Raw genomic sequence first — 24,021 nt, 5'->3', positions numbered from 1 at the left:
TTTACCACCTCCCTCTTTTGGCCATAATTCAACACTTTCTGGTCATAAATTGTTAAAAGTTAGAGCCCCGCCCCTGAAACATTTGCCCCACCAACCCCAAAATAAAGTTTATTCCTAACAGAACCCGTCCTGATTGGCACCTCGAAGACGGGCCTGTTGTCAGGAAAACCGTCCCAAACACCTATAAAGGAAAGATGGTGGTAAACTGGCAGAAATGAGGAATGATCACAGGCTAACAGCTATGGGAGGAACATGAGAAGGACCACGTGTTAACTGGAACATCTCACCACGAGAGGTGAGATGTTCCTCAACTTCCTGATGAATGCTGGGCGTCTCATTTGCTTTATCAGCAGGAACATGGACTGACGTTCCGAGAATAGCGGTCGGATTTGCATCGTGAAGATCGGCTGTGATGAGACAGCAGGAGGAAACAATGACACGGCAGCAGCTTAAACAGGTGCTAAAATGTAGCTTCGGGTGCAGCTAACGACGTCAGCGCTAGCAGACATCAGGTGTATCAGGTCATTTACATTAGCTTAAAAAACAAAACATACGGATGAAACAGATGTTATTTCACATATTTTATTCAAACTGTTTAATCAGTGACAGAATTTGCATTAAAAATTTCCAGTGAAACAAATTGTGAGAAACGAGAAATTAAGAATCCCGCTAAAGAAAGTGACGTGTCGTGCCAGAGATACAGTAGCGCCCCCTGTTGACCCCCCAGCGGAGTGTCGTCTCAAAAGAGCAAAAGTTCTGATGACGAACTTTCACCAGGGAAAGTTTAAAAACGTTCAAAAAAAACTTTGTGGCTTTGACCAACACAGAGATTTTAAGGAATTTTATTTAACGTGAATTCAAACAAGTTTCACTGTAGCCTCAGAGAGCACAGCATTAGCGGCGTTAGCAGTGTTAGCAACAGAGAAAGGTCGGCCTGGACTTTCCGTCGACACGAGCAGATGATGACTGGATTGTCACTTGTGGTGAAGCGTTCCTTTAATATGAAGAATTGGCCGGTTCCTTGGACAGAGGCGGCCATTGTTGTCGGTGCTGAGGAGGAAGGAGGGGGAAGGGCCAGGGGACAAAAGGCTTCATTCTTTGCCGGTGGTGAGGAGCTTCAGGGCTTTCTGGAGGTTCTGGATGGCCGTGCCTACGTCTTCGTACTGCAGGGCGCTGCCGGCGTACTTGCAGAACTTCTGCGCCTTAGTGAAGTCCTCTGCTGAGAGTTGCACGCCACCTGCGGCGAGGACAGAAGAAGACGGTCATCAAAATGATCTGAACCAAGAGGGAAATCACCACGGTTACGGTCACACGGTGGGAAAAAAGTCATGTGACACGTCAAACATCTGTTCTCCAGACCTGCCCCAGCAACACCTTTACGTTGAGAATCCCTCTAAACCGCCGAGTCATTGTTTGTGGTGTCCAGCCGTCCAGCTCCCCGGAGGAAGTCCAACATCTTCTCAGATGGCCGTGGGTCAAACCCTCCGGGCTCATTTACATTCCGCTGTTTTCCACTCGTTCTTCTATCTGTCCATCAGGTCATTACGGACCTCTGACATTCAACTGAAGCATTTCCTGGAGGAAGCCAAAGACTTCTCACTTCCTGTTTTTTATCCGTGTCCGTTCTTCGCCAGTAATGAAACACTGATGCGACTCTTCTTCTCGGTGTTGGTCCATCGTCTTCCTCGCTCCACCAGGACTTCACCCCCTATCAAACCCGTTTGGTTCCACAGAGGCAGAAGTGACAGAATGTCCAAAGCTGAGAGGAGAGGCAGGAAGAGAGGGGGGAGCAGGAGCCCCAGGAACCAGGAGGAGCTGGGGTAAGAGCAGCACATTAGCCGGACCGAGGACCAAACGCGGTCAGAACCTGTGGTCCTTCAACCGTTTGCTCAGCAGCTCCCCCTGAGGCAGATGTGAAGATCCAAACGGACTGGTTCCGCTAATCAAATCGCTTCTATCCAAACACCCCGACTCCATAACTTTATTAGTGAAGGAGAAGCTTCTTCGCGGGTCAGAACCAAGGTCAGGATGAGACTCACCCTGCTGCTGAGCGCTGAGCAGTGACGGGTCCACGGTGGGCGCCGAGCGGGGCAGAGGCACTGGTTTCACTGGTTCTGCTGGTTACAGAGGTCCGAGAGAACACAGGTCAACACAGCATCAATATAAAGCGGATTTGAAGAAGAACTCAAATATTCTGATTGATCATGACCTAATAATGACACAGACGTTAACTATTGAAGAGATTATTGATCGGGACCACCTGGGTCAGTACCTGTGGGCGGAGCCAGCTCGGCAGGGGTGTTGGCCGGCGCGTGAGCCCCTGGTGGGATGTGGATGTTGTTGAAGTTGGTAGTGGGCGGAGCACCTGATGGTCCTGATTCTGGACCGGGTGTGAAGCCGATTCCCGGGGCGGGGTTCTGACCCTGGTCCTGGTGAGTGTACAAGTCCGGCCCAGCTCTGAAGGAGCCTCCATGAGCGAGACCTGAGTAACCTTCAGCTCCCTCCACATCTGCACAGACATTCAGACGGTACAGCTCAGCTTCACTCTCACCCAGACTCAACCAGAACCTGCACTGAAACTGGACCTTCCGGCACCACCTGCACTAAAAGGAACCAGTAAACAGCAGAATCTCAGAGAAACACAGTTTACCTCAGAGGAAAGCGAATAAAAGCGGGTCAGGTTACACACAGCTGAATTCTACATTCAAACCAGATGTAAAGACGGTTCTGCTGAGACGACGGTGGAATGTTCTCGGTTCTGAACTGGAGGCTCCTCCCCCCTTACGTCATGTGACTGGGACACATGTTAAACACTCGGTGCTCCCCGACCCGCTCCAACACATTGTTCTGCCTGGGCCGTTGCCGTCTTCCTACCCTGGATCGCCTCACAACGTGTCTGCCGGTTCTGACCCGACACGCTCCAGAGCCGCTGTCAGCAGCCTGTCTCATCCAAATATGGAGCTTATCTTATCAAAGAGAAGATAAATTGCATCAGCTTTGTTGGTTCGCTACATCAGTGGTGACATTTACTGACTAAAACATCCCAGTTGCTCAAACCAGCTCTAGCTGGAGTCTGCTAGTGTTTCTGAGCATTTACAGTCCATTCTGCTTTGATGTCCTCTCTAGCGCCTTTGATTTACGCTGTAGAAATACGTCCGAGGATCCAATTGACTTGCCATCAAACACCGATGCTGGATGGGCTCGCCCTCTCCTCTCTAAGCCCCGCCCCCACACCTTTCCTTTCGCTAAACGCGTCTCCTCCTGACCAATGGAAAATCAGACCGCAGCGCTGCCAGACAATGCTCTTCTGTATGTTCCATGTCTAGCTTTCTGCGCTGCTGTGTGTGTGTGTGTGTGTGTGTGTGTGTGTGTGTGTGTGTGTGTGTACTCTAAATAAAAAGTGAAGCCAGACTTCAGGCCTGAGGGGAGTGCTACTGAGGGCAGGATGGTCCATTACTGTAATGAATCAAGTCTAATTTCCCTTCTGCGGAATAACAAATGCTGGTATCACGTGACCTTTGGCCTCAGACCTGCCGCAGCTAACTGGTGTGAAACCAGTCTGGTTTACTTGGATGATGCGTTCAGGGAACACGGCTTCATTCAATCACATCTCGCCCAGATGTAAACATCAGCTGGACGACAAAGGTTCTCTTAGTGGTTTGGCGGTTTTTCTGCTGTCAGATTAAGATTAACGGCAGACCAGTGTGCCGCCGGACGATTGTGTGTCCACCGTGGCGGTAAAGCCGCGGACGCCACAGAGGTGGGAAAATCCAATCTTTGTCTCCAGCTTCAGTAATCATGTTGTGTCAACACAAGTGACAAAATCGAGCTTCAACGATCGTATCGGAGAGAAACGTTCTCCGCCAGAGTGATAACGCCTCCAAAAACAAACACCTGCAATATCTCCCACACACACACACACACACACACACACACACACACACACACACACACACACACGCTGAGTGAGCGATATCTGCTGGTGCTTCCTTCCATTCATGGGGATAATCCCTGATGAGGTCATCACCGCCAGAGTCACACTGTGCGTGCGTGCGTGCGCTGGGTGACATTTGGGTCAAAGACACGCCCAGATGTGTGTGAGTGGGTGTGGCCAACAGCTGGATGTTATTACAGCGTTTGGCGAGCATAGAGATCCATCTGGCTCTGCCGGTCCTGACAGACGCCAGGACGTCAGCAGATACGATCAATACAGTTTAGGCCGATCACCCGTCAGGATCACCTCAGATCAATCTGTTGTTGTTTCTGATAATGATCGGACCTGAGCTGATTCCCTCTGGTGGGTGAGGCTCAAATGTAAAACCACCAAAGATCGTGAGGCGTCGCCCTTGGGAGCCGCAGGAGGCAGTAAAATGGGTGTCAGATCTCTGTGTATTGCTCAGAAATATAGACAACAAAACAGTGCAGGCAGGAAGAGCTCCGCACATCAGGAGATCTGTTCTTCAGCCTCTCGGGAACAGAAAAAGTGACTCCTACGATTATAAAGCCATCATGGAGGGAGGCAAACATCAAAATCAAGAAGCGCCTGTCAGAAGAAGTGCCTCACCCTCTGAAATCATCCAGATTGAAGCTCTTTACGGACCACTCGGGCAGAAACGAGCCCTCAGAAGGTCAGCAGCCGTCACAAAAGCTGGCGGCGGGCGGCTAAACCCTGAACCCCGGGATGAAACACCGAACAAAAAGGTTGTTTCCTGTTCGGGCTGAACTTTAAACATCTGGGTCGTTCAGGCTCTGAAGAACTTCCTCCTGCTTTCTTTCTCCAAAGGTTAGTGTTTTATGGCTGGACGCCGGCGAGAAGTGGGAGCTGCGCGATGTGGAAAAGGTCAGAGACGTAGAGGTGACACCACCACCAGGAGACTCAAATACCAAATCCTTCACCAATCATTTCCCTCCAACCAGCTGAGGAGGACATTGGAAAGATCATTTCAAACTACTGATCAATAAAGTTCTGCCCTGGTGTAGCTGAACCCGATCGAACATCAATAACATTATTGGCGCCGCTCCTCCAGCTCTTCCTGCGACACCAGCACAGCCGATAAGAAACAATGCAGACTTCTCACACTGGCAGCTACAGGTGGACAAAGAAACCATGGCAACAGAGGAAGCAGACGGCAGCGGGGCCGTATCAGCGCGCCCCACCTGCTTCCATGTCCAGCTCCATGCCGATGGGCCCGGACTCCGGCGTCTCGCCGTTCTTCAGGCAGTTGTGGATGTAGGTGGCCTTCCAGCGGGCGTACTTCCTGTGCTGGATGTTCTGCAGACACAAAAAGAGGCTTTACAACTTTATTAACACACACACACACGACACTGAGGGCTCTGATCAATAGCACTATTGACCAGCTCCAGCTTATTGAGATAAACGGCGTCTCTGTGAGAGCATTTCCCTCCTCAACTCTGCTGTTAATTGTCCAGGACAAAGGTCAGTTCAGTGTTAGGACTAATGTAAATTTCACCCTAGAGCTGGGGTTGAAACATTTTGGTGATAATACCCCCCCCAACACACACACTGAACTCCCAGTTAACCAAGTAAACAGGAAACAGCATCTAATAAACGTGTTGAGCAGGTGAAAAGGGGCGGGGCTCCAGGGGATGTGGATCAGCCATGATGCAGCAGATGTTTGGTCGGGTCAAGACTCGACTCTGTTCGGACCAGTTTGGTGTTTTCAGCAGAACCTTGAGCTGCGCGGGTCCACCAGTGTTTCTCCATCTTCTGTCTGAACCAGACAAGACTGCCGAGGTTGTTTCCAACCACACACACACACACACACACACTCACACACACTCACACACACACACCAGGAGAGAGAGCGACTGACTGACTGACTGCAGTGTCAGAGGTGTTGACAGAGCTGATCTTACCTCCTCTGATAACTCTCCAAACACTGACAGCACATCCATCAGAAGACTGGCCGTGTAGAAGGACTTGATCATGTTCCTGGATGGAGAAGAAGGGGAGGAGGAGGAGGAGGAGGAGGAGAGGAAAACATTGTTATTAGTTGGCTCTGACAGACGAGTGTCTCCTTACTGCCGTTAGTCCTGCTTTCTGCTTCAGTAATCAACAGTATCAACATATGTCACTGTTAGTGTGTCCAGGAGCGGAGGACACGTCGTAGGGGTCCCACTGTCTCCGTGTCCTTACTGACGACCTGTAATGCCTCTGTGCCAGGCAGGGTCAGTGTAAATGAACATAAATAAAGGTTACACAAGTAAATAAATAAACAAACCTGGGCGCAAATGAGAACCAAAAGACACAGTCCAGATTCTCACACACACACACACACCCACCCACACCCACACCCACACACACACACACGCGCGCACACACACACGTAAGGATGATGAATAGGCTCCTTGTTGCACAATGTGTCAGCAGGAGCCTCCACATGTTGGAGGAAGTTTCTTATTCCAACAAACACACACTTAGGTAGGTGTGTGCACTTGTATACACATGGGACCTTCTGTGTACAAATGGATACTTCTAAGTACCTGCGCATACTTGTGTGTACCTTTGTGTGCATGTGTGTATTTAATGTGTATTTATAGGTGTTTAGCCATGCTAATTGTTTACTTTCAGTTTTATGAAGCTACTGGAAAAATGCAGATTTGTTTATCTTCAGGCTGGTTATTTTCTTGCTCTCATGCACACACAGACACACACATGCACACACAGACACACACATGCACACACAGACAGACACATTCACTCCTGTTTATTCCTGAGGTGTGATGAGTCAGGAGTTCAGCTGCATGAAACATGAAAATGTGTTTTGTGTTGTGCCTCTGGCTGTGACGTTCACACTCAAACATTCAGCTTAATGAAGTCTGGATCACTAAACGAAAGTCCTCAACAGGATTAAATCCACACCCAGTCTAGAGGGGGAACATTCCAGAATACGGTCGGATCACATGTTGACGATATGAGGACGCCTGTGGAGGAGGCTCCGAGCTGCTGAAGACGGGAAAAACACGGACCGACGTTGACCTGGAACCTGCCAACTTTTCCAGATGAGTCCGTTTAAAGGCAGCAGGACGTCTGCAGACCTCAGGCTCAGTAACACAGTCATGGGACAGAAGAAGCAGAACCCTGACAGCAACCTTGGTCAGAGAGCCAACTGTCCACTTCTGTCCATCATGCTGTCTGAACCTGCTTCTATGGTAACGCTGAAGCACACAGAGGTGACACAGACGGCTTTGGAAAGGCTCCACAGACGTGTGACACGTGACCGTGGCGTTGTCTCTGTCTCAAGTTAATCGCTGTCACGTTTTAAAGAACATCAGAGCTTCTGTCGCTCAGATTTAGCAACAGTTGCTCATCACCTGTTGCTAAGAGAAGATCCTGTAGCAACATGTATAGAAGATGTTGGTACAGGAGCACCACAGACCAGATCAGGTGCTTCAGGAGCGGATGGAGGAGAATAAAGAGAGCAGAGACTCTTACTTGTGGAAGCGTCCCGAACGGTCCTCGTTGTCGGCGTACAGAAACATCTTGATGGCGTAGTTTTCGATGTGGGCGTTGCCAACCACCTCCTGGGTGATGGACTCGTTGTCAGACATCTCTTTCTTCATCTGCAAAGCAAACGTGACCAAATCTTTAACACAATGTTTAAATATGGCCGTCAGACAAAGATGGTCGCCGTACGTCCCGTTCAAGAGAATAAAAACTTTGGCTCTGTTTGGGGGGAGAATGGTAAAAGGTTAATCGAATGTACTTTCAGGTTTTATGCTGGCTATTCTAATAGAGTGGGCGGAGCTTCTGAACTCCGCCGCAGCCGGTCAGCGGAGGGTCATCTGGATGACAAAAACCTAATTTCAGCTTATTTTGGCTCCATTTATCAGACAATGGAAAGAAGCAACATCCATCTGTGTTTACTGCAGGACGGCGGTTTCACCACGACAGCGAAGATGACAACTCTGTGTGTGTGTGTGTGTGTGTGTGTGTGTGTGTGTGTGTGTGTGTGTGTGTGTGTGTGTGTGTGTGTGTGTGTGTGTGTGTCTATTACAGGGATTCAGGTTTCTGGTAAAAACCCACTAAAGCAAACACGTGGTTACCTCCAACAGGTGGAAACTGACCAAACTGAATAGACACACTGTTCACTGTGTGTGGTGTGTGGTGTGTGTGTGTGTGTGTGTGTGTGTGTGTAATGTAAAACCACAGAATCACATGTACAGAGGGAATAAAAAGAATCTGGGATCAAAACGAATCTCCGTCTGACTTAAGCCCAAACTTTTAATGACTTTTAATGACTTTCAACATAACCAAAAGAAAAGTGATTTTAACCAAAGTCAAACTATGGAAACATGATGAGATCCTGAGAAACTATAGCTGATGTTGTTGCTTATTACTTTAGAAATGTTGAAGTACATGTTTGTTTTCTTGATTTACTGGTTTTATTGATTTATGTTGTCTTGTTTTCAAGTTTGAACGTCGACCTTTGAAGGATTTGGAAAAACTGAATTTTCAAACCCAAACCTGCTTACACACATGGCAACAAAACGAGACATGATGACGGCGGGTAAAAAGATGACCTTCAGGAAACAGCGTGCAGGTTTGTGACAGAAGCTAAAACAGGAATGTCAAAAATCCAGTTCATTAAAGAACGTCTGAGCTGAGCGGAGCAGCGGCTCGTGGAGCTGCTGGTCTCCTGCGACTGCTTTTAAAGCAGAGATTTTCCACCATCCCAGAGAGAGGGAAGCCTCAGAGAGCAGAGCCAGCGCTGGAAAATAGAATTAATGAGTCCAACATGCACGATGTGTACGAGCCAGGTCATCAGGGAGAGAGAGAGAATCTGCTGTGGTTTGTGTGCTGACTCGCTCGATCAGTGGAAATGAGTCACAGCAGCAGTTCATAAAGAAACAGGACGGAAACCTCAAGGTTCAACAGAAATACTCTTTTCTGTCTCATCGGGGAATAAAAGCTCCCGTCTAATCACGTGAAAACATTTAAATATTATACTTTCCTTCACATGTCAACCTGGGCTGATGAAGACAGCAGCGCAGGAAGGTGACCCTCCCCCAAAACATCTTGAAACGTGTCCGAAAATTCCCCTAAAGCTTGTTTATAGTCCCAACCACAGATTTACTGCGGTATAAATTCTGCAGGAACAAAGAATAAATAAAGCAAACATTTCCAGAAATCATCACAACAGTGAGATTCATTATGTTCATTAGACGTCGGTTGGTTGGTCGGTGGGTTGATGACTTCAAATTAGCAAAGACAAAAAAACATGTGGGTTAAAAGTCAGCAACAGTAACATGAAGAGTGTGTGTGGGGTGTGTGTGTAAATGACAGGAACACACACTTCAAAGCAGCGGATACGAGTGTGTGACAGTAATGAAGATCCCTGAAGCTACTGTTAAAACCACAGCTCTGTGTGTGTGTGTGTGTGTGTGTGTGTGTGTGTGTGTGTTGTCGTCACCATGTCAAACTGATCTCAGGTCAATTCATTAAGCATCCCTGCTTGTTTTCACCTGAGAACACTTTGAAGGACTGTGATTGGACAGTGATGTCCAGCTCATTATGTGACCCCCACTGAGACGCTGCCCCCCCCTCCCCATCATAACAACTCCATAAAAGCTCATTAGTTTGGCTCCTGTTGACAAGCAGCTCCCGTCATGTAACAGTGTGTAACAGGGTGGTGTGCTTGTCCAGTCGAGATTGAAATAACAGATCAAAACAGTAAACAGTAAACTCCGACTCCTCAACGTGTAACATGTTCGACCATCATCATCATCATCATCATCAAACAGAGGAGGGTCATGAAGTGGGAAACACAAAGACGGCCTCACGGCTGCCGTTCACTCACCGACTCCAGCTGGTCCATGAGTTTCACCAAGAACTTGCGGCACTCTGGACTTTTGCTGTCCAGCTTCATGCCCGCCTGCATGGCATAGAGTCGACCTGCCGGGGGGGGGCAGAGCTTGACATTAACACCTTCATTCTACAAAAATCCTCATCAATTACCGTATTTTCCGGACTATAAGTTGCACTTTTTTTCATAGTTTGTCAGGGGGTGCGACTTGTACTCCAGAGCGACTTAAATAAATACGTTATTACAGAATTTCACATGTTCGTTATTTTCACACTGACAACCACAGGAAGGCGCTCTAGGCGTGTGTACCTGAGGAACGAGTTCCTCTAGCGACGCAGAAGAAGAAGCGGTGCTTCGTCTGTGGAGTTAGACTTGATTGTTTGGTAAACTTGCTCGGATGTTCTTAATGCTATACTAGTTATCTGAATAACTGTTAATATGTTATGTTAACAAAGCAGACACGTACTCAGTTCGTTGTGGGTCATGTAGCTGAATTTGTTACGTTACCATAACCCTATTGCTAATCCATGCTAATTGCCTTTGAAGATGAAATGTATGTTCTTGGTCTCGGATATTATCAAATAAATTTCCCCCCAAAATGCGACTTATAGTCCAGTGCGACTTCTATTTCTATTTTTCTTCTTTATTATGCATTTTTTGGCTAGTGCGACTTAAACTCCGGAGCGACATATAGTCCAGAAAATACGGTAGTCTCTGAGATGTAATAAAAGCCAGGATTCTGATGAACTCCAACTCCCACAATCCCTCACTGATCACTTAGTTCCTTCAGCACTCTGACACAACAGACCAGCAGGTTACAGGTGCGACTCACGTCTGCATTATTAATCAGAATTGGAGGAGAAGCCCTGAGTTTGGAAGGTCCTGGTGAGTTTATCAAAGGAGCAGATTGTGACTCTTCCTGGGGCGTCTCCACTAATGTGATCCGGGTAATGCAGGCACCCCGGGGACAGGTTTGTGTTCCATTTAAATCCAGGTTGTTTCGAAAGCTGTTTACTGAGTGTTTGCAGCTCACAGTTTGACCGACTAAAACGATCAACACAACACAGGCAACTTGGCGTCACACACATGTGAACACGTACGCAGCCAAACCAGTAAAACAGTCGGTCAGTGAGCCCACAGACAAAGAGCGGTTGTGTTTTTTGGCACAATAAACTGCAACACACAAGCATTGGGGGCAGAGAGGACAACACGGGCCCCCTTCTGTCCAACAGTGGTACTGCAGGCTGCAGACCCCTCGAACAGCTCGACCCCACCAGCCCCCAATAGAAGGTTGACAAGCAGATCCAAATCAAACGTTCCTGTTATTTAGTCTGAAACGGAACACGGGCTGAAACATTAATCCAGCAGACCGTCTCAGTCACCCAGGCATCATGGGTAATAACCCTCAGTCCTTGTGTATGAGAAAACCTCCCAGAGAGAGCCCCCCCATCATCCCCACTCGTATGTTCAGTTTTAATAAATTCATCTGCATCCGACATGAGGGAATAATCTGGAATTGTTTTAATTCAACATGAGCCCCAGTTTACCAAAATCCCAGAGTGGCTACTGAAGATCCAACAACGATCAATAAAGTTCTGTGTGTGCCAGCTGCTGCTGGGAGGTACACACACCAGGTACACACTCACTCACACAGACACGGTCTAAACCCATGATGATGCTGACCTCCAGTGGCCTTGATGTTTCCTGTTGTGAAATAGCATTTTATGCTATAGCTATTTTAATAAAAGTAGAGGAGTTTCATGGATAATGTGAGAAGGATTAACTGGGGTAAAGTGGACTGGGGGAACTGTATGTGAGCGTGTTTGTGAGGAGGACAAAACAATAATGTGTGATATCTGCTTGGGTTAGGGTTCTCACGGCTGTGCACCTGTGCGCAGGCCGAGAGCCGCTTCAATATGGTCAAATATGGGCAATGTGACTCGGCTGATGCAAACTATGGAACTAAAGAAACGCCTCCTGCCATGTAATCATGCCGGTTTCAATAAAAGAGACAACTCTGGGGTGGGGAGGGAGCCCCCGGGACAGCGCGACAGCAGGCGTGTCTGTAACGGACAATTTGGTGACCCCGACGTGATCTGCTCCAGAGGAGAGTAGGACAGGCGCGCACGTCGAAGGTCCAGATCGACCGGTCCTTGGCATCATCCGGAAAAGGCGCGCCTGACTAAAGAGGGGAGCGCTGCCTGTTAAATCGAAAGTGCTGAATGATGTCAAGTGAACCGTGTTGATCGTTAAATTTGAAAAAACGAGTAAAGAGAGGCGTTTGGCCGTTATGACCGAGAAGTGACCACAAGTTGACGAATGTGGTAGACTTTTGTCGTGGTTCTGGACAGATTGGTCCGGATGTGGTAGACTATTGTCTTGGTTCTGGACAGATTGGTCCGGATGTGGTAGGCTATTGTCTTGGTTCTGGACAGATTGGTCCGGATGTGGTAGGCTATTGTCTTGGTTCTGGACAGATTGGTCCGGATGTGGTAGGCTATTGTCTTGGTTCTGGACAGATTGGTCCGGATGTGGTAGACTATTGTCTTGGTTCTGGACAGATTGGTCCGGATGTGGTAGACTATTGTCTTGGTTCTGGACGATTGGTCCGGATGTGGTAGGCTATTGTCTTGGTTCTGGACAGATTGGTCCGGATGTGGTAGGCTATTGTCTTGGTTCTGGACAGATTGGTCCGGATGTGGTAGGCTATTGTCTTGGTTCTGGACAGATTGGTCCGGATGTGGTAGACTATTGTCTTGGTTCTGGACAGATTGGTCCGGATGTGGTAGGCTATTGTCTTGGTTCTGGACAGATTGGTCCGGATGTGGTAGGCTATTGTCTTGGTTCTGGACCGATTGGTCCGGATGTAATAGACTATTGTCTTGGTTCTGGACAGATTGGTCCGGATGTGGTAGGCTATTGTCTTGGTTCTGGAGAGATTGGTCCGGATGTGGTAGACTATTGTCTTGGTTCTGGACAGATTGGTCCGGATGTGGTAGACTATTGTCTTGGTTCTGGACCGATTGGTCCGGATGTAGTCATCAGAACAATGGTGGGTCAGTGGTGAAGTGGTGTTGCATTACATGGTGATCATAACTGAATATTTTAGCTGCTGTAGTCAAGTACGTGAGCAAGGCTGTCATGACAACATCGTTCACGTCAGACCCTTGTGATCATCTCTGATAGCTATAGAAGGAAAATCTGAGCAGGGCCCAGTAGCAACGCGTGTTTTCCTGTGGAGCTTTTGTGTTTATGTGTGTGTTTACTTCCTGTCCTGCCTGTGGCTATCTTCGGTTTCTTTCATCGCCCCTTCCCAGGACACGTCTTAATAAGGAACTAAGTATGAGAACACAAACAAGAGTCTGACCTTCTTGATGTTCCAGTGGAACAGGTCCCCCGACGATGCTGTGTGTGATCAATCACCAGCGTCACCGCGTCACCACTTTTACTGTTTTTTTTTTAAATATTCCATCACCTGCCATATTTTAATGCTCCCCTGTAATAGAAAGCATGTCTTGAAAGCCAAAAAGTGATGTTTGTTCCTAGAAATAAGCTACATCTGACGTCCACTGCTGAACAGGGGGAAAGGATGGTACCAGGTTATTACAGCATCATTCTTGACCCAAGTGGCGAAAGCAAGGCCGGACCCAAAAGCAAGTCCAATCCAAGGTGCCGGAGACTTGTACAGAGATGGAAGCTGTCACAAAGCGGACGAGGGATTGTGAGCAGGATTTGCAGTTGTGATGAGAGAAGGCGAGAGCGTTATCAAGATGGTCTCAGGGAAAGTTGAGCCGGCATCCGCACAGCGAGCGGAGGTGGTGGCGTTGCAAAAGGCACTGGCAGCGGCGCCAGGCAGACCGGTAAATACTTATTCTGATTCTGCTTTTGGTTATTTCGTTGTACATAGAGATCTGGGTTCATGGAAGAGAAACGGATGGCAAACAGTAACAGGGGTCCCACCTAGACATGAGGAAATAGATGAAAATCTGTGGATCGGATCCCCTCTAACTAGGCAGTAATTAAAGTGTGATGGGACCATTCACTCCAGGGGAAATGCGGCTGCAGATAACGCTGCAAAAGAGGCAGCAGGACTGGATCTGCTGGGGATGTACATAGTGAACACAGTGGAGACTGAACAAATAGAGGACTTAAGACCCCGCACACTCCAAGAGTGGGGGCACGCGCAAGCGCAGGCAGAATGGGCAAAACAATCCAGTCCGATAATGGATCTCGTTTTAAGAACAAACAAGGTGTTGTTTAAAATACTTAACTATATGTGTTCAAGTTTTTCCCTCCAGATCCCACCAGAACCGCAGGAGAGACCAGACCTCACAGGGGAGGAGTACCTGCCATTGAAGGTCCGTGAGAGGAAGTGGCAGGAACCGAGGTGGACGGGCCCACATGGAGTGACAACGCGCACTGACACAGCTGTCCGGTTTGAAGGAAGGGCGACACTTGGTACCACCTCTCGCAGTGGGCCAAGGTACCGAAAACCGCAGACATGAAAGGGAGCAGCAAGGGGTCTGCGAGGTCAGAAACCCCCAACATGCAACAGGGGAAGTGCTAGTAACCTCTGGGGTCATCCACGAGCCAGGCGAGACGCACCACGAGAATGCCCCGCAGCGATCACATTGAAATACACGATGGGGGTCTCTACCTCTTTTCAATTCGATTTACGTGACGTCATCGACTGTCGTGGAGAAGGTATGATGTCTACTTGCGTTATGAACCTGGTCCTATTCAATTCTCATGCTCGCACAATGGGGTTGATCAAAATACACTTAATGTCACCACCACAATACCAGAAAAGAAGGAGTACTCTATCGGGTAACTCCTCCCAGCAGGTAAGAACTCTTGACTATTCGGCTCTAAAACCAATAGACATGATACAACTGAGCACGGGAACGGGGACTGACAATATTTGGCTAGATTGGTTGGTGAGGGAGGCAAAGGATAAAATTAGCGGAGAGCACATTTTTTCACCGAGCCGGCTCCTCTGCATTTTGATGTCAGTGCATGATGGCATTAACTAGAGAAAACTCCCATAAACTGGACATAATTGGCTACTATTTACCCACCAATTAGCAACAAATCCACTGCAGGACTTTTCAAACCACGGAGGGGCGCACCAAACCGGTATGTTTGCTTTAATTTCACAGGAAAGTTGGGGAAATATGGGGAGATTGCGGAGGATTGATGCAACCAAACAATGAGTACGAATAGACCAACATCAGCAGGCCTAACGCCGACGACACGTCCTACAGAGGAGGAGCTCATCTGCGTTCATCTGTCCACGTATATAGATGCAATAAGAGTCCCTAGGGGAGTTCCAGAGGAGTATAAATTAGCTAATCAAGTGGTGGCTGGGTTTGAAAATCTTCCAATCATTGCAATGCTCTTCCCAATGCCACCGAATGTGGACCGGATAAATTATGTGCAATATAATGTTCAAAGATTAGCAAATCTGACCAGGGATGCGGTAGAAGGACCTGCTGAGCAACTGTCAGCAGCCTCTATGGTAGCGATGCAGAATAGAACGGCCTTAGACATGCTGCTGGCTGAGAAAGGGGGCGTGTGTTACATGTTTGGGCAAATGTGCTGCACTCTTATTCACAGCAATACGGCTCCGGACGACTCCGGAACTAAAGCTCTAGAAGGACTGAGGTCCCTCTCTCGTGAATTGGCTGAAAACTCAGGTGTGGAGTCTGGACCTGGCTCTTGGATTCCTCCCTGAGAAGAAACCCACTAACGACCCACTAACGTCAGGGTTGACAACAGGCCTCGACAGCAGCCGGGTGAGGCCGTATGCTGTCAGCAGAGATGTGGTGGCCGCCTTTCTTCCAGCGTTGCCTGGAATCAAAGTCCCAGTCGGCTGTCGGGTCCCTTTGAAACCAGGTTGGATGGTTGGATTTGACAGGTTTGTCTCTTTATGTGGATCCACAATGTCAGACCTCAACTGGGTCACTACGTCCGCCCTGCTGCGCTCAAGTCCCACAGCTCCACTTCACATTCACACAGGGCTGCATGTATATGCCTGGAAAAACCAGGAAATACGGGCAAAAGGCAACAGATGGCTTATAAAGCCAGATTCTGTGGGGTCAGTGCACGAAAGCACAATGAAACCAGTTTTACTATTGTGGAGTCGTAATAATTTTGTATCCTGTCCTAGCATGTGTCCCCCCCCCCACACACACACACACACTGGTCTGCTCCCACAGCCGGACATCTGTCCCCCATCTCTGTCCGTGTGTCTTCACAGATACAGAATTTGTCAGAGGTTTGTTTCTTTAATCCACAACTGCGTTCCTATAACCTCTAATGTACTCGATGCATCCCATGATGCACTCTGCAAGGTGCTTCAACCCATGCCCCTAACTAAGCAATGTATCCCATCATGCTTTGCAGTTGCAGTCGAGAAGCAAGACGGTCGTTATTAATTACTACGGTATTTAGTGACAAACAAATGTCCACTGTTTTATAGTTATTCATCTATAGGCGACAAGTGTCTGACTTCAGACTCCATCTTCCAACTTTGACTTGTACCATGCAGTTTTTATTACAGTTTTTGATGAAAGATTATAGCACCAGTTTAAAAATAGTAAAGACAGCAAAACCGCAAAGCTTCTAGCTCGGTAACACAAAACCACCAAAGGGTGTCAAACATCATCAACACAACACAATTATTAAACATTAATTGTTCTTTGCAGCTGTTGGTCCTGGTCCAAAGTCCTAATCACCAAGTCTACCCGATATTGTGAGCTGTGTCGTCATGGTTTATGACGTAGCCATGGATACGGTGACATCAGAGGCTGGGAGAGGGCAGCAGGGTGGAGCTCATTCCTTCACGGCTGAGTCAGTCTGACTGATCAATGACTTCAAGATCCTGAAGAACAGGCTGGACCACCGTGTCACCCCAGTAACAATGATACTGAAGTTACTTAAGCACATCTGCTTCTGCTGGCAAACCATCAGGACATGTGAACATGTGCCCAAACTAAAGTCACCAAATTCCTGAGTATTCTAAAGGTAGCCAGAGCTAACCACAGAGAGATAACAGCAGTGGGCTGACTGGTGTCAACCTAAAGCAGTTCACTGCTGGAGCGATTTAACTTGAACTCACAAGTTAACAAGCTCAGGTAAACAAAGCTAACGCTACATGCTAGCCGCGGCTAACACTGCCAAGAGCATTGATACTTACAGTAGTACGCGACCACCGGGTCACGCGTTTCGTGTTCCTGGGCCGTTCGCAGGTGGTGCTGTATGGGTTTGAGCTGAGGCGGTAAAGACATGTCGGCCTCAACAATTCTACAGGTAACCAAAAAACACACCGGCTAAAACTACACTGTTGTTGTTAGCGAGTCTTTCTCTCCACTTCCGCATTAGCAGCCAATAGAGGTGGCCGGATATACGTGCGGGTGACGTCACGGCCCTTCCTCGTGGTTACATCAAGCTTTGAAATTGATATTCATATGTTGTTATGTTTAAAATAATCCAAGCACATTATTTATTAGCAAAGTTTATTTTTGTTGTAGCAGTAGAAATGAGAAGCTGATTTAACGTTTTTATTCTTTTTATTACAAAACTGTTTTCACAAAATCCTTCCAATTTAAAGTTTTGCTTTGGTTTGGTAAATTGGCTTCATCTCGAATGCATGTATGCATGCACACTGTGTGTGTGTGTGTGTGTGTGTGTGTGTGTGTGTGTGTGTGCGTGCGTGTGCGTGTGTGTGTGACTGACGTTTGAATAAGACGAACACTGACATTCCCAGGACACGCATTGCCATCAGGTTTCGTCAAGTAAGAGGAGTTCCACACCACTGACACAGGAAGCTCCGGCACCGAGCCTTCAAAATAAAAGCAGCGGAGTCCGACAACGAGACGAGAGCTTTCCAAATTGCTGTCGGAGGGTTTGTCTGTGATGAGAGGCGATGATGTCACCCATTGTTTAAAGTCTATTTTTACTATCTGTTTTACACTTTTACGAGGTCCTCTGAGGTCATTTTCACTTTTTGTCTGTGTGCTGACAGCCTCTCAGAAACAGGTTCATTCTGCCCTCAGCTCCTCTCTGGGTTTATTTTGAAAGGTGCGACAGGAGGTGATCCAGTTGCATTTTCTGTATCTTAATCGCTGCACTCTGTCCCGCAAGGTACCGCAAACTGGCATGAGTTTAGGATCCCTGAGTGGAAAAAGAGGGGGGAATGAACAACACGCCGCCTGGATTACGGTTGGTGTGTGGACTTGATTTTCTTTGACTTTGTCCGATTTTTGGCTGTTGGAGTTTGACTCGTTACTCTCGGGCTTTCTGTCTGTGTTGCTGGCCAACGGGACTGACTGTATTTTGGGACAACAGCAGCTCCGTCAATGCTCTTCCAGAAGTATTTGCAGTGCAGGGTGTGTTGTCATCACTCTTTTCCACTTTTCACGTTTCTTTTTTATTTATTTATTCATGTGTGAACAAAGTGTGAGCTCGAAACTGCGATTCTATTTACCTTGACAAACAGGTGATTTGATTGGATTTGATGGATTCTGTTGACAATAAAATCTCTCAAGTTCAGCCAACAGAGCGGAGAAACCGATAGTCCTCCCTAACCCGGCTGGCAGCATTGTATTTTGTTGCATGTTTGTGATCTCCCTCTCTGCATTGTGTGTAACTGGAGGTTGTTTTTTTTGCTGACACAGTTCTACAGGGATTATAATGCACTGACCACATGTCCCCCACCAGGCCATTGTTGCCGCCCAGAGACAGCTCTGTTGTCCTTTTTCTACTGAGCACGTCAATTGATGGAGGGATAAAAGGCAAAAATATGCATTGACACAGGCTTTGAGGATAGATGGAGAGGGGAGGGGAGGGGGGCGGGGGGGTCAACTGGAGATCCAGTAGCTCTCCCGTCGGTGGCCTTTAACTGGTGCCAGCAGCCGACCAGCCATGAGGGCCCAGAACAGCCCCGGAATTAAACAGGGGACAGCGAGAAGCCAAACATGTCCTTAAACTACATCAAAAACTTCTATGAAGGATGCGTGAGTAGACCTGAGCGGAGACGCTCGCCGTTGCTGACCCTGTTTGACCTTCAGACTTTCCTGACAGTCCGGCGGCGTCAACGCAAACGAGTGTGATCTGTTTCCACTCGGGACAGTCGGGAGAGTCTGGAGCTTTGGTCGGTGTCGGCGGGGAGCGGAAAACACGGAGATGTTTCACCTGATGGGGTTTTGCTTTGGAGCTCAGAGCTGCTGCATTTATCTGACTGACAAAAGCTGTTTTCTCTGTGTGTGTGTGTGTGTGTGTGTGTGTGTGTGTGTGTGTGTGTGTGTGTGTGTTCCAGCTCAGGCCTCCTACTGTGATAGGCCAGTTCCACACCTTGTTCTTCGGCTCAGTACGGATGTTCTTCCTGGGCGTTCTCGGCTTTGCCGTCTACGGGAATGAGGCGCTGCACTTCAGCTGTGACCCCGACCGCCGAGAACTCAACTTGTACTGCTACAACCAGTTCAGACCCATCACGCCTCAGGTACGCAGCACCCCTGGGCCCGGGGGCCGGTTCTGGAATCAGCTTTTTGTGTTTCGGGAGCCAGAAAATGCTCTTTAACGGCAGCTGACAGTCGTCAGGGGGCAGTAATGAGCTGCTCGCTGCTAAATGATAAAGAAGCAGAGAAGAAGGAGGTCATTAAAAGAACGTTAAAGTGTCGCTCTGCTTTAGAACTCTGTGAGGAAACGGCAGAACTTGGCAGAATTTTCAGCGACAGAATTACAGGAAAATAAAGAGTCGGACCCTAACGTTCACCAGAGATGGGTGAAACAGAAATGACGAATTTGGACTGGAAACGGTGGAGAACAAGGGTGTTAAGATCCTGGTGGGACTTCCAGATACAGACAAACTGGTGATGGTGATCCAGGTGAACATCGTAGTGGTGGAGAACGAGGAGAACATGGCTGCAGGGATAGAGGTGGTCGTCCTGAAGGACACCACCATCAGGAAGATGGAACAACCTGGAGGAAACTGGAGAACCTGAAAGAGCTGTGAAGACAGTCAGTGACACTTGGCGCTGTTACCCCCAAGCTGGACGAGTGGCTCCAGCAGAACCCGGGAACAAAGATCTAGACCCAGGAGAGTCCAGCTCCGGGAACTGTCAAGATACAGCAAAGAACCCTAAAGCTCCACCCAGAAAAAGATATATATGTGGATGCTTGGAGGCAGATGAGTCCCTCTCAGTGTTGGGGAAGATGTCCACTGAGAAGATCTGCTGTTTTCAGACCCCGTTGCTCTTAATCATCTGTAAATGTTCCATTTTATTCCGTCATAACTCCAGTCTTTCTTCTCCTTCTCCAGGTGTTCTGGGCTCTACAGTTAGTGACAGTATTAGTTCCTGGAGCTGTGTTTCACCTCTATGCAGCCTGTAAGAACATTGACCAGGAGGAGATCCTGGAACGGCCCATCTACACCGTCTTCTACATAATTTCTGTTCTTCTGCGTATCATTCTGGAAGTCATTGCCTTCTGGCTGCAGAGCCACCTTTTTGGCTTCCAGGTTGGTAGAGATTCCAGGAGGCAGCAGCTGTCCTGACTTAGACTTAAAGAACCTTCACTTTGGTTCCATCCAAACCTCACCATTGTTGAGACGTGCCTTCACCCCTGCGCCTGTGTTTTCTCCACCAGGTCCACCCTCTGTACATGTGTGACGCGAGTGCTCTGGAAAAGACCTTTAATGTGACCAAGTGCATGGTTCCTGAACACTTTGAGAAGACCATCTTCCTCAGTGCCATGTACACCTTCACTGTCATCACCATACTTCTCTGTGTCGCTGAGATCTTTGAGATACTCTGTCGGCGGCTCGGTTATCTCAACAACCAGTGACAACACAAACGGACACGTGCGAAAAAGGTGAAAACATGACACTTTACTCGGCTCACGGTTAGCTAACGCTGAACTTTTACCAAAGAGGAGGCTAACATCAGAGCAGAACTTCACCTTTGGTCCACCATGAGTCTGTGGCTCCAGCTAACAGTCTGAAATATTCCTGACGGATCATCTCTGGTTGTATTTCAGGTGTCAGAAGGTCTTAATTGGCCGTGTCAGCAAGTGTTGTATGAACATGGTGGACAAAGTTTAATCAGATTTTTTTCTACAATACGGCTGAAAGACTTATTGTAACTATGATGATTTAGAGTTCAGGTAAGTCTGGTTCTTAGATGGTTTATCAAATCCATGTTCCTGGAGGTTGACCTTCGTCCCGTGATGGGATAATCTTCTGGAAGAACTGGAGTTTTAACACGTGATTTCATCAGTGCAGTATGATCACATGGTGGTGTGTGAGGTACAGGTGGACCCCAGACTCTGTACAGGTGCTACTCACATGTGACCCACAAACTGGACCCGAGCACGCGTGACCTGCTCCTGACGCTCCTGATCTGCGTGTGCTGCTGCCTCCAAACACAACGTCCTGCTCTCCGCCGCTGGCCCTCGCTGGCGCCGGCCCCCGGGGTCGAACCCGACCGGGTCAGAGCCCAACTGGGTCAGAGCCTCGAGAAGGAGGCGATAAGCTTGTGAAGGTTCAGGTATCGTCTGTGACTTTGAGGGAGGAGATCCAAAATCAACCAATCAATAAAACTGGTGGAATCAGGACTAATACTTAACGAAGGGAACGTTGAGGAAAACTGTCGATAAGTACCAACTATCAACGATTGTAGCATGTTATTCAGAGGTCAGGCTAGCAAGATCGCTTCGTTATTGATTATTTTAACAGATGGATGAAAAATCTGATAGTTTTTTTTCATTTCGGAGCCCAGTTCGGTTTATTTTCTAGCTATTCTTTTGTGGATGAACAGTAACCATAGCTGCTGATTGAGTCTGGAAACATTCACTTTGCTTTTAACATGAGTTTTTGTCCACGTCGGGTCCTTCATCAGGGCGTTAGCATGTTAGCTCGTAGCTTCACACGCGATACACAAAATGTCACCGTGGTTAACGAAGATTACCTCTCATGTTTGTGAAGTTGTACTTCTTATCAGACATCCATCCAACTTTTGTTACCAAGTTTTCAGCAATGTGTTTATCATCTCAGGTACTAAAATGCATACATTGCAGACAAAAGTGGATCAAAACCTTATTTCAGATCCTCGGAGACTTTAAGGTTTTTCTGTAGACCTTCTGATCTCAGAGGCAAAGAAAGACCGTTGAAGGCCTTCAGAAGGTCTGAGATAGGTGTGTGACTCCTGTGCTTGGACTTTGTGTTCTGATACTGTCGTTTTAACTTTTCCTGCAACTGTTTTGTCTCGTTTATAGAATAAAAATGCAAAACTTTACTTTCTGCTGGTGAAATACATCAACTGTCGCTGATTACCTCCTGTTTTCCTGCTCTGATGCAATTTGTTGTGTACTTTATTCCTTGCGCACGCAGAAACCATAGAAGCTCTCAAGTCGATGCTAATTTAATTGAGTTCAGTCGATTCAAAACAATAATCTGAGGAATCCTTTGTGATTTTACCATCAGAATAGCATGATCCATAGCCCACCAGCTCCTCAGGGTCATCACATAAACTAGCTAGTATTTGTGTTAGCTTAGTGACCAGGCCTGCGGAGCTTTTGTCACTGATCACCGTTTACAGGTTAGTAATAGCAATCTGTGGATAATAAACTGCATATTTAGATCTTTGCATTTAAAATGTGTCACCACATCCCCAGTTTTTCTTGCTACACTGTCAACTAAGGGTTAAGTTGGTGCTTTATGTGGTTATAACATTTGATGTCAATTTGAGTCACTAGGGGGGTTCCGTTTTTAAAAAGATAAAGAGAAATTGTGTATGCAAAAGTGCTTCTCTGTAATCAGGTTGGAAGACTATGGTGAGTTAGCTCTGCGCCATGTTTTAAGAATTAAATCCCAAACTGGAGCTGCGTCCAAGAGGTTTCCCAGGATGAGGCGTCACTGGGACGGTCTGAGAAAAGTCCAACAATAAAAATCAACGTTGCATTTCTAGAATCCAGTTTTGATTTTCCTGTTTAACTGGTTTGTTGCGATGGATAAAACTAACTCTTTCGGTGTTCCTTTGACTGTTTTATTTATTGACATTTACAGAACATGAAGGTGTTTCTGACCATCAGAACCGAGCTCTGGCATCTCTGCTCTTGCTCTGACTTTGATTTTAAAGATTAAAGGAGGGAAAAGTCTGTGACCACCATTTTGTTTCATTAGTTCAGCACTTTGATGTTCCCCAGAGAATGTTTCCGACCCTTTTATTACTGTTCTGTTCTGTAAATGCCCGGACACGCCCCCTGGTGGGCACCTTGGGGAGGTCTCCTGTTTGAATAAATGACTGACGAACTTGCAACCACAACTGAATCTCCAACTTTAGTTTTTCTGTAGTAAAAAAAAAAACATTCGGATGTGATTTTATTTAACTCAGAAGTTGCTGATCATGTTCCAGCTGGATGAAACAGGAAATGCTACTGAAGAATAGGCACAAGTCCATCGGATCAGTCAGGCTCCGAAGGCTGCTTCTCTTCCTGGACCAGCAGAACCACGAGCTCCAGATGGCTCCATCCCAGAATGTTAAGTCAGTGAAAAAATGACAAGCAGAACGGTTTCAGAACATCTGCTTTCATCTGGAAACAGCTGTTGGAGAAACGCACCAAAGACCAAGAACACAAGGGTCATTTCCTTCCACGTGGCGGGTGATTAACGCCCGGTATGGTACCATGGTGACCGTCTACAGTATCCACCCATGGAAACCCTGTCATCGTTACGATTAATTGTTTCTAACCACTATAGGGCTCCACCCCCAGGTCAGGATCTGTTTGTTCTGATTGGTCGGCAGGGGTTGTAGCCACGCCCCCAAAGGTCTCGTCCTGACAGGTGTCAAAAGTTCTGAAAATGAGGAAACTCAAAAAATACAGATCAGAACTGTGTTTTATTTAAACACATTTAACAGATGTCTGGAACTGTAGAAGAACACAAACAATCAGGTAAACAAAAACACACTCATTTCATTTAATGCTCACATTTGACAATAATAGTGACAAGTTTTTATTCAGCTCCAACATCAGCCCCCATCAACCAATGTCTGTCTGCCTGTCTGTCTGCCTGCCTGCCTGCCTGCCTGTCTGTCTCTCTCTCTGCCTGCCTGTCTTTCTGCCTGCCTCTCTGCCTGTCTGTCTCTCTCTCTGCCTGCCTGTCTGTCTGTCTGTCTGTCTCTCTCTCTGCCTGCCT

At 47.5% G+C, this 24,021-nt stretch overlaps 2 protein-coding genes across 6 annotated transcripts; one reads left to right on the top strand and one right to left on the bottom strand.

Annotated features, from left to right (window-relative positions):
• Positions 1–568: 568 nt before the first annotated feature.
• vta1 (vesicle (multivesicular body) trafficking 1) lies at positions 569–17,223 on the bottom strand. Of its 2 annotated transcripts, none has more exons than XM_057016876.1 (8): positions 17,026–17,223; positions 9,822–9,916; positions 7,457–7,584; positions 5,878–5,953; positions 5,158–5,272; positions 2,273–2,509; positions 2,040–2,114; positions 569–1,237 (listed from the first exon to the last, which is right to left on the bottom strand). In XM_057016876.1, the coding sequence occupies exons 1-8, from the start codon at positions 17,114–17,116 to the stop codon at positions 1,092–1,094; spliced, it is 963 nt and encodes a 320-aa protein (XP_056872856.1). In that variant the 5' UTR covers positions 17,117–17,223; the 3' UTR covers positions 569–1,091. The 2 variants fall into 2 exon arrangements, with proteins under 2 accessions (XP_056872856.1, XP_056872855.1); XM_057016875.1 differs by having other exon boundaries at positions 2,040–2,117; positions 17,026–17,222.
• Positions 17,224–17,815: 592 nt separating this feature from the next.
• gje1a (gap junction protein epsilon 1a) lies at positions 17,816–22,120 on the top strand. 4 transcript variants are annotated; one of them, XM_057016878.1, is made up of 5 exons: positions 17,816–18,050; positions 19,147–19,329; positions 20,149–20,346; positions 20,475–20,699; positions 20,865–22,120. In XM_057016878.1, exons 1-4 carry the CDS (start codon positions 17,988–17,990, stop codon positions 20,670–20,672), a joined length of 642 nt encoding a protein of 213 aa, XP_056872858.1. In that variant the 5' UTR covers positions 17,816–17,987; the 3' UTR covers positions 20,673–20,699; positions 20,865–22,120. The 4 variants fall into 4 exon arrangements, with proteins under 4 accessions (XP_056872858.1, XP_056872857.1, XP_056872859.1 ...); XM_057016877.1 differs by having other exon boundaries at positions 17,817–18,050; positions 20,475–22,120; XM_057016879.1 differs by having other exon boundaries at positions 17,822–18,054; positions 20,475–22,120.
• The last annotated feature ends 1,901 nt before the right edge of the window (positions 22,121–24,021 follow it).

Source organism: Takifugu flavidus, chromosome 19 (genome assembly GCF_003711565.1).
Source record: "Takifugu flavidus isolate HTHZ2018 chromosome 19, ASM371156v2, whole genome shotgun sequence".
NCBI classification, from domain to species: Eukaryota; Metazoa; Chordata; class Actinopteri; order Tetraodontiformes; family Tetraodontidae; genus Takifugu; species Takifugu flavidus.
Note: the sequence above shows the minus strand (reverse complement) of the source record. Positions and strands in the feature narration are given on the sequence as shown.

Coding starts and splice junctions, on each gene's coding strand:
- vta1 (XM_057016875.1), bottom strand. CDS start 17,116: ATGTCTTTACCGCCTCAGCTCAAACCCATACAGCACCACCTGCGAACG. Junction 5,273..5,877: donor TTGGAGAGTTATCAGAGGAG/GTAAGATCAGCT, acceptor TTGTGTCTGCAG/AACATCCAGCACAGGAAGTA. Junction 2,510..5,157: donor GGAGCTGGACATGGAAGCAG/GTGGGGCGCGCT, acceptor ATGTCTGTGCAG/ATGTGGAGGGAGCTGAAGGT.
- gje1a (XM_057016878.1), top strand. CDS start 17,988: ATGAGTTTAGGATCCCTGAGTGGAAAAAGAGGGGGGAATGAACAACAC. Junction 18,051..19,146: donor AACACGCCGCCTGGATTACG/GTTGGTGTGTGG, acceptor TGTGTGTTCCAG/CTCAGGCCTCCTACTGTGAT. Junction 19,330..20,148: donor TCAGACCCATCACGCCTCAG/GTACGCAGCACC, acceptor CTCCTTCTCCAG/GTGTTCTGGGCTCTACAGTT.